This window comes from Anomaloglossus baeobatrachus, chromosome 4, assembly GCF_048569485.1.
Source record: "Anomaloglossus baeobatrachus isolate aAnoBae1 chromosome 4, aAnoBae1.hap1, whole genome shotgun sequence".
NCBI lineage: Eukaryota > Metazoa > Chordata > Amphibia > Anura > Aromobatidae > Anomaloglossus > Anomaloglossus baeobatrachus.
Window position 1 is genome coordinate 430880850 of NC_134356.1, and position 10477 is coordinate 430891326.

Here is a 10477-nt window from a genome sequence, read left to right on the forward strand (position 1 = left end):
GTCCGGCATCCTACCAGGTCCTGCCACAGGTATGGCCTAATGAGTATAAAGATGGCCGACCTTCACTAGGCCCGGCTGCCATGGAAACACATTAGCTTCTCTGAGAGGACTGCAGGACTGGAAATAGGTAACAGAAGGAAAACACGTTGCCTAGCGGTTCAGATGGTGCAGAGTCTAAAGGCATTAAAGGGGTATTCCCATCTCCATGATCCTATCCCAATATATAGTAGGTGTAATAATAATATTAGCGAATACAGTGGAACCTCAGTTTACGAGTAACTTGGTGCGCGACTATTTCGCTATATGAGCAAAGCTTTCTGTAAATGTGTAACTCCGTTTACGAGCAATCTTTGCTGTACGAGCAAATACTCACCGCACACACTTCCGGTTCAGTGCTTTCACCGCGCTCTGAGCCACTCTTGCAACACACACACACACACACACACACACACACACACACACACACACACACACACACACAGCTCACCTTACCTTCCGTTCCCTCGCCGGCCTCCTGGTTCTTGTAGTTCGCAGGTACAGTATGTGTATCGGGTAACCATCACGAGGATGGAGGAACTTCCGCTGTCAGTGCTTCTCAAAGAAATTGCGCGGACCAATCAGAGGCAAGGAGCTCATGCCTTTGACGTCAGCGCGCTGGTCAATCAGAGGCAAGCGGCTCCTGTGTATGACGTGGACGCTGAAAACGGAAGCTGCTACATCGTTGCGATGGTTACCTGATACAAATACTGTATAATACTGCGGACTACAAGAACCAGGAGGCCGGCTAATGGAGGGTAAGGTGAGCTGTGTGTGTGTGTGTGTGTGTGTGTGTGTGTGTGTGTGTGTGTGTGATGGCACAATAGGGGACATTGCACAAGTTGTGTAACGAATGGTCTGAGCTTGCATTATTTCCTATGGGAAATTTTGCTTTGCTAGACGAGTAACTTTGTTTACAAGCACAGTCCCAGAACGGATTGTTTTCATAAACCAAGGTTCCACTGTACCTCCAAGTAGAAATGTATTATAGTTTTTCTGATTCACTATGTCACTTACCTCATGTGCAGGGTATTGCAGGACCTTAGTTATCCATTGTTATGACCACTCCAACTAACTCACTATATGCATGGTCGTAACCATGGATACCTAAGGTCCTGCATTGTCCTGAATATGAGGTGAGCAACATAGTGAACCAGAAGAATTATACTACATTTATAATTGGAGGCATTAGCTAATATTATTATAAATTATTATTATTACTACACCTACTACATATTGGGGTAGGATCTTGGATATGGAAATAGCCCTTTAAATAGCTGGGAGGGGTCAGAGTCATCCCTGACCCCAGCAGTTGCAGAGGAATGTCTGCTGTAATATACAGTTGAAATCTGAGGTGGCTGTGCGGGCTCAGCTCCTGTCCATGCACTCCTTGCCAGCAGCTCTATATAAATATAGGGCAAATGTCAGGAAGCGTTAATATACGGTACATAATTGTGTAAAATAAAACAAATAGTGGTACACAATAATAACTAGCATAAAGCTAACATAGGGAGAGTTGAAAACACAGCATTGCACAGTCAGTTTGTCATGTCAGAGCAGAAGGCAAGGGTCCATGTAGCAAACAATGTGCTCCAGGATATGCAAACAACACAAGAAGGATGCAGCACAATGAGAGATATAATACGAGAGAAAAAAATAATGCCAACAATGTACTGATCTGCGCAACTTTATACTAGACGCCATAGGTGCGGTTACATTACAGAAGCTCGGTATTGTCCTGTAAGGCTATGCAATGTGCAGTTTTATGCAATTATGTATGTAAACATATATAATGTCACTGCTTTAATTATAATTAAAAAAAAATTCCATTTCCCATTTATTAACATTAGCCTTTGTTCAACTAAGGAGCTGTGCACCTTACAGGGTTGTTTACAGTCTAAAGTGAAATTTCTGCAGTCACTATGTGATTGCAGATTACCAAATCATGACAATGTGCACACTGTCAAGATTCCCCTCTACTTCCAGCAAAAGTGGGCAGCCAAGTGATCAGCATGCTTGTGATCATGAGTTCACATGCTAACTAGCTTTTCATCCTTTTGTGTTCAGGGGAAATACAGGGGAATCCTAACAGTGTGCACATTCCATACTTCACAAAGAGTGACCACAGAATATTTTTTTGAGCCTGAAAAATACTTTCCGTTTTAGACTATTGAAATCCACAGTCACTCTGCAATCTATTGGAATTAGAAGTGGACTTATCTTTACAAACACCAAGGAAAAGATGAACTTTGTTGTGAAGAGATAGCTGTGAGGCGCACACCGGTCTGTACCTTGATCTGACTTTCCTTCTGCTGAAGCTCTGCGTCCTTGCGCTGTATCTCTACATCCTTCTGCTGAATCAAATCTTTTAGCTGCACCACCAACTGTTCGTAATGCGCCAATCTTTCCATCTGGTCCTCAGACATTCCCTCCCCGGGTCCGATTTCTGGTCCAGGGTCCTGAGCACAAAGCAATACTGTGTTAATTATCTTTTCTCCCTTAACAAGTTGGCATAACCTAATTGATCAAAATGGCCTAATGCGGGCGTCACACGAGACGATCTATCGTGCGATGCATCGTTGGGGTCACGGTTTTCGTGATCCACATCCGGCATCGTTTGCGACGTTGTTTCGTGTGACACCTCCGAGCGACGCTGAATCGGTCACAAAATCGTTAACACGTCGCTTATTTTTAAAAAATCGTTTATTTTTCTTTGCGCCAGTTGGTCATCGTACCCGGGGCAGCACACATCGCTCCGTGTGACACCACGTGAACGATGAACTGCAGCTTACCTGCGTCCCGCGGCAATGCAGAAGGAAGGAGGTGGGCGGGATGTTACGTCCCGCTCATCTCTGCCCCTCCGCTTCTATTGGCCGGCTGTGTAACGTCGCTGTGACTCCGAACGTCCCTCCCCTTTCAGGAAGAGGATGTTCGCCACCCACAGCGAGGTCGTCCGGGAGGTAAGTACGTGTGACGGGGGTTTAACGACTTTGTGCGACACGGGCAGTGATTTGCCCGTGACGCACAAACGACGGGGGCGGGTGCGATCGCTCGATAGATCGTCCCGTGTGACGCCGGCATAACTTGCATATGCAACAATTTTCATGAAAATTAAGGCAAAATTCTGGTACAAGTGTCTAAAAGTGTACCAAATGTATCATCCTGCACGAGCCACTGTGAAGTTTATGTCCAAATGAAACAGGGTCAGTAAAGCTTCATTTATGCTACAAGAAAATTGTGAATGGGTGTTGTTAAAAATGCTCGTTTCTCGATTATCTTGCTGTGTAAACCGGCTGCCCATCACCCGATGAGCGAGCAAAATGCTTATTCATCTGGTGAAGAGATCTTCTGTGCAGCATTAAAGATCATCGTCCTTGATAATTCACTGCCCCATATAAGAGGACTCAGCCAATTCACACTAAGAGCCTGGTACAGATACCTCAGTGCACATCGTTTGCTTTGGTCCGCCTGTGTAAAAAGCTATAAAAACAACCGCCAATCAGTAAAAGTGTACTGATTGACAGTCAAATTATGCCACCAACCGGTCCTTGATAAGGTTGTACCACAAACAAAACACCATTTAATCAATAGTTAGACAAATAATAACTTCCACTTCCAGTTGTGGAATGTATTTGTGAGGTAAAACATTTCCTTGCCTATTTCTAAATAGGTAGGAAAATATTTTACCTCACAGAAAGAATCAGCTGCCATCCCATGCTGTCCTATCTAGTCTGTTACTTCTTCCCTGGCCCATGAGATGTGTTATGATCAGACCATGTGTTGTATGGTCAGACACGGACATTACACAGTACATAGCAGGGACATATATATAAGATTATCTCCCCACAGGAACATTTTATTCAACACATCCAATTGTGGAAATTATTTTTATTCCAAAATGTATCGATTAAAATGTACTTTGATTGTTGGACAATCCAATTAACTTGCTCCATACAAAATACAGACAGAATTCGATACTTGCACGCATCCGTTTGCTTGTCCTTATCTATTACCACATTACCAAGTAAAAATACTGCCACTGTGCTGTGGAACAGGAATAAGTAATGAGATCAACGATGATATTAAATCTGTATTCTGCAGGGATAATGCACCTTATTGGTTTAAAATAATACAGGGAAACTATACAGCAAAGTATCGCTTCACTTTCTGAACACTGTTACAATGTAATTACAAAATGATAATCGGATGGAAAAAAAATACAACAAAATGTGGGGGAAAAAAAAAGATAAAATAACTGTCAGTTAATACAAGGCATGTCCATAATATGGGGAAAAGATGAAATAACTGTCAGTTAATACAAGGCATGCCCATAATGTGGGGAAAAGATGAAATAACTGTCAGTTAATACAAGGCATGCCCATAACTTTCGTATGTGACAGAGGCCTTACAGTATAAATCTCGATTTACTCACTGAGGTGCTCACCCTATAAGCAGATCAGTGGCGGACCTTTACATTTCTACAGAAGTAATGCTTGCAATATCAAGGATATTAAAGGGAAGGTGAAAAGTCAAATATGCATAAAACTGTCCTTATTAAAATTAACACTTTATTACAAATTATTAAAACCAACACCGTGACAATTGACAGCAAACTAAAGTGCACAGGAGAAAGGATGACTAGAAACTGGACCTTCCTGGGCACTTCCTTAAAGTAGGGCGGGGGTCGGCACCCTGATTACCGCTATGGCGCCCCCGCTCACCGTCGACTATCCCTCACTGTCCCTTGTATCCCTGCCAAGAAAATGTTTTCCACCTGCCAATTATTTGTTTGTTATATGTGGCACCGATTATAGGCACCTGCACTTTTTTCTTGGCAGGGATTCAAGGGACAGTGAGGGATAGTCGATGGTGAGTGGGGGCGCCATAGCGGTAATTAGGGTGCAGACCCACGCTGTTAGGTAGTGCACAGGAAGGTCCACTTAAGGACCTTAAGGCTATGTGCGCACGTTGCGTTCTGTCCCTGCAGAAATTTCTGCAGCGATTTGAACAGCACACGTGCACTTCAAATCGCTGCAGAAACACTGCGTACTGAAAAGCTGATTCCATGCGCTCTGAGTGCAGCCCCTCCCATAGACAGAGCGGGAGCTGCATGCAGAGCGCATGGAAGAAGTGACATGTCACTTCTTAGAATGCAGCACTTCAACAGTGAAGCGCTGCGTTCTAATACGCCACGTGGGCATGGATTAGGCACAATCTTCATGTATTGTGCTGGGGACGCAGGACGCATGCAGTTACGCTGCGGTGCAGATTGCAGCGTAACTGCACGAAAATACGCTACGTGGGCACATAGCCTTAAAGTTCAAATCACCCTCCACTGAGAAAAAATAAATACAAAACATACACATATTTGGTATTGCTGTGTTCAGAAATGCCCGATCTATCAAAATATAAAATCAATTAACCGGATTGGTAAACGGCATAGCGGCAAAAAAATTCCAACTACCAAAATTAAGTTTTTTGGTTGCTTATTTTGCGCAAGATGTGATAACAGGCAATTGAAATGGCGCATCTGTGCAAAAATGGTACCGTTAAAAAAGTCAGCTTGAGATGCTAAACATAAGCAGTCACTGAGCCATAGATCCTGAAAAATGAGAACGCTACGGATCGTGGAAAATGGCGCCTTTATTTGGACAAACTTGTGAATTTTTTTTTAACCTTATAGATAAAAGTAAACCTATTCATGTTTGGTGTCTACGAACTCGTACCGACCTGAGGCATCACATCGATACATCAGTTTTATTATACGATGAACATGGTGAATAAAATTCTCAAACTATCGGACAGTCGCACTTTTTCCGCAATTTTTTTTCAAACTTTGAATTTTTTTGCCGTTTTCCAGTACATTATATGGTAAAATTAATGGTTTCATTCAAAAGTACATCTCATCCAATAAAAAAAAAAAAATAAGCCCTCATATGGCAAGATTGACGGAAAATTAAAAAAGTTACGGATCTCAGAAGAAGGGGAGGAAAACAAAACGAAAAATCGCCCAGGTGTGAAGGGGTTAACATTATATGGTCATTTATGCTTCCAAGGGGATGTGTCACACAACGGTGTATACATAGGTGTAGAAGAATACAAGAGGACTAACAACATCTGTGAGTCGTCTCTACAGGTTGGCATTTCATGAATGCTTAGGTCTCCAGTCATTTCCAATATCACTTACAGGGTCTCTTGTGTGTTCAGATCCTTCGCCATCACCAGAAAGCTCATGAAGGACGGTGTTGGCGATTCCAGATAGACGGCTGAACATTACGAGCTGACTGCGGCCTGAAATACAACAATGGACCCATCAGTCCCCTAGACATTGAAGGCTCCACCTATGTCAGTGAAAATCTCTGTGGATAATATGTTTTTAATAATTTGTCAGATTGGATGAGATGTGTAACAGGAAATCATGAAGCATAATAACGAGTGGTCATCATTCTGAGGGTGATGCAGTCATACCTAGAAATGTGCATGTTATTATGTGCCATAGGGAATGGTGCACGATCCCTACAGAACAATGACGACTTCTCAGAGGGATGGTGGACAGTGCTCGGCCCACTAACTATGTGTTACGTGTTCTTGAGTTTTCCCCCCAAAGACCAGAGCAGCTGCAATCTAGTGAAGTAACAGGTTTGTCGAGAATAAAGTAGCAAAAAGATTTTCAGTTCAGTGGGCACAAGAACATTATGGATTATACAGTTCCTTCCCTGGTAATAATTATCACCTACGGGACTGGTGCTATTCTAGTAATATCAGCACTGTGCACTCTAGTAACAGTGTTATACCAAGAGAAAGCTGCATTCAACCAGTGGTGACTGACAGTAATGCCATGTGAGAGCTGCAGCCAATCAGTGGTGGCTGGCAGTAATGCCATGTGAGAGCTGCACCCAATCAGTGGTGGCTGGCAGTAATGCCACGTGAGAGCTGCACCCAATCAGTGGTGGCTGGCAGTAATGCCACGTGAGAGCTGCAGCCAATCAGTGGTGGCTGGCAGTAATGCCACGTAAGCGCTGCAGCCAATCAGTGGTGGCTGACAGTAATGCCATGTGAGCGCTACATCCAATGCTGGTAGCCCCAGTGCCAACATTGCTGAATGGGCACCGATGGAGGTGAGAAGGAGGCATTTATATATCTTACAAGGGGGATTACAGTACTTAATCATGCCAGGGCGTGATGACTGGCAGGCCCGCGCTTTCTGGCATCAGAGGTGCACGGGGCAGCTCCAGAGGGGATTACAAGGAGTGATGAGCCAGGACTACCATGCTCAGGTGCTCCACAATCGGTCCTCGGATGTAAGAGACTTCAGTACTCAAGTACAATAGATGTCAATGAGGAAGATTTCCCAGAAAATGCTCAAAACCCTCGTTGACTTCCATTATACTCGGTTACTTGAGTTGCGCCCGTCCTAGCACTGACTGCTCATTATGAGTACCGGGCACCCGAGCATGGCAGTGCTCACTCATCACTGGTTATACACGCTGTGATCCTTGCCTAGGAGACTGGGCACTGCTGATAAGACTCCAGCAGTGGACGGTAACCTAGGCAACGAGCTGTAAACTATACAGTGTAAAAATCATTGCTTGCAGAGGACTTTTAATAAGAGTTAAATGGCAAATCTGTTTACAGCAAACAATCGTCCATTTCACCCCTGTATAATACTCCTTTTCCTCCGCAGAAGTGTGTGGCGCTGTTCAGGACACATATGCTGTACATGGCACACAGCAGCGGTGCCCAGCAATGGTAAAGAGGGCACTAGGTGAGCAGACATGATTTCTCGGTAGATGCTGGACTTTTAGACAGGGTGACACGATACAGATCTCAGGACAAGAGGAGCAGGGAGGATAATGGGGACATTCCTCATGTGCCCACTGCACACTATGATCAGGGTCTCTGTGCCAGGCCACAGTGCAGTGTACTGAGGGGGCAGAGTGCCAGCACCACATATAGCCATGATCACACAGGAGCTGTGGCAGCAGAGGCCACAGAGCAGTGTACTGAGGGGGCAGAGTGCCAGCTCCACAGGCGGGTACCCTGTGGCCCCAGCAGCTGTAGCCATGGTCACACAGGGCCGCGCTTTACCTGTGCCCGGACACCGGCCGTGCGCCCACTCTTCTCCCGGGTACGGCTCAGCTCTGATTTCTTCCCGTAGTCCTTGTTGGCGGCTCCGCCTCCGGCCACATCAGCAGCACAACATTTCCGGATGAATAGAGCACTCCACCTCCGTTCTAGCAGATATCCAATCAGCGTGATGGACCTTTAGTTTCCCCGCCCAGTGGGTGTGCCGTGCTGTTGCATTTGGCAAATTGAAACCATTGTCTTGTAGCCCCGCCCCACTAACAAATTGATGATCAATCAGAAGACAGTGATGGCTAGTACAACAATGACGTCACGACCAAAGAACAGCGCTTCCAGCCGGAGGCGTGTCCGTGGGCGTGCGCACTCGCCGGCCAATCACAGGCGATGGCTGTGCTGCCTGTCTGCAGCCAGGTAGAGCCCCGGACACACCTGTGTACACCGCGCGGCGGACATTGCGGGTGTACGGACTCTGCCCCCTGCTGGACCAGCAGCTACTGATGCCGCAGAGAGAAGAGGGAGAACTGCATGGGAAAAGAAGCCCAGACCTTGGGAAGATCAGCGCAATTGTGGCTCATGTTTTCTTATGACGTGTGCTCAGGGCTCTTCATAGACCCACAGGCGCAGTGATGTCGGATTTCAGTGTTATTTTCTTTTGCTAAGTTCGGATGGAGTTCTTCCTGCCCTGTGACATGTTCTGTAAATAGCTGCAGGTTTATGTGCAGAGCAAAGGTGCCGCCCCAGCAGCGGATTGAACCGCTCGGATCCGGGGGTAGTGTCCATCCGTGGCTCGAGGGTCTCCGGACCAGTTTTAAAAATCGTCCCCACTCGACGTTCTCCGATTTTGCTGAAAATTTATAAGGATGTACATGTATGTTTGAAAAGAGGTTCTGTAATTTTTAGGGCCAGATCTCAAATATATTGGGCACTGTTGACCTTTCACTGGAGGCCCCCCCCAAGACTGCGGCTTCAGCTAAGAGGATTTTGCAAACTTTGGCACATAGCCATTAGAGTTCTATACTGGCTATGATGCTGAAATTTGGCATACTAGCTCAACCTTTGCTGCTAAACGCGATAAAATTATTACCGGCTATGACAAAACAATATTTCGGCCGCAATTTTGTGTCAAAGTAGCTTGTAAAACGCCTCGCATAAAATTTATGCCAAACTTTGCCCATATATAACTCAAGACCAAAAACAATAGTAACTGGTGCTTTGCCCTGTACACCAAACATCTACATGACTTTGCATTGCTGCAATATCACGGTCAAAGCATATGTATTTGTGGAAATATTCACACCCACATATGATGACAACCTTTAAAAAAAACAGAATTTTACCTATTTTTAGGTCAAATTTCCCAAAAAGGGTACCCCTAAAATATATTAATTCTGTTATCATTAGAAAGAGCACATTTTTCTCTACAAGGATCATTGGGGTTTTTTTGGAGTCTCTCCATTTAAGAAAAGAAAAATGCCACTGAACATGGTGTTATTCATTAATACGCAATGAATGGTAACTGCACTGTTCAAACCCTTGCGTTGGTCCATGGTGGTTATACCACAATCAATTCCCTAAGAATTGGTCTTATAATCCTATTAAGAATTGTAATAATGCTGTCTTTCGAGAATTCGGAAAAAACTGTGGAAAAACAAGCGCATAGGGTCTTACCCCAATATGTAAGGGGTGGGGGTGGGGGAGTAAAACTACTCACCAGATGTAGTTGTGAGAAGCCACAACTACTGTAATCGCATGTATCACACAATCCAAGGCTGCAGCCACCAAAACGGTAGATAACAGAGAGCACAAGAGAGTGGTGTTTTAAACATCCAATCTCATGTTATCTGTTTCTTTGGTGGTCCTGATGAAGGGGGCAGATGCCCCAGAAACGCGTTGACCTGGAAAACAATAAAGTAACACTGGTCTGAACATCATCTGAAGTGATCTATTGGCGCGGCATTAAACACCACTCTCTTGTGCTCTCTGTTGTCTTTCGAGAATTGGCAGCCCCATCGCCTAGGAGCCATGGCCGATAGCCGTGCAAGGCCAGCCGCGGGTGGTCTCTTTATCGCAGGTTCCGAAGCCTGAGGGTGGGTGTCTTTGCCTAGGATCCCAAGCCTAATATTGGGTATCTTTTGTTGGTTCCCAGGCCATAATGTTCAGTCTAAGTAAGGGGTCTGGAATTGTTGCTGAATTTGCAACATAATCGGTTCAGAGAAGCTGTATTGTCGGCCCATTGCTGTTGCAGCTGGTGCTGGAATTATTGCAATGATTGACTGCTCGGGAATCCAGCATGTATCATTTCTCACAGGCCAGTGAAAGAAGCTAGCTGGTCCATGAGGATGCATAAAATGTATTA

At 45.0% G+C, this 10477-nt stretch overlaps 1 protein-coding gene across 1 annotated transcript in view; it reads right to left on the minus strand.

Annotated features, from left to right (window-relative positions):
* The window catches only part of GOLGB1 (golgin B1), a 90649-nt gene extending 82432 nt beyond the window's left edge, over positions 1 to 8217 (minus strand). Inside the window, exons 1-3 of the mRNA XM_075345450.1 lie at positions 8125 to 8217; positions 6224 to 6327; positions 2328 to 2495 (exon numbers count right to left, since the gene is read on the minus strand). Coding sequence (XP_075201565.1) covers positions 2328 to 2495; positions 6224 to 6310 — 255 coding nt within the window. The 5' untranslated portion in view covers positions 6311 to 6327; positions 8125 to 8217. The remainder of the gene's footprint in view (positions 1 to 2327; positions 2496 to 6223; positions 6328 to 8124) is intronic.
* Between the last annotated feature and the right edge of the window lie 2260 nt (positions 8218 to 10477).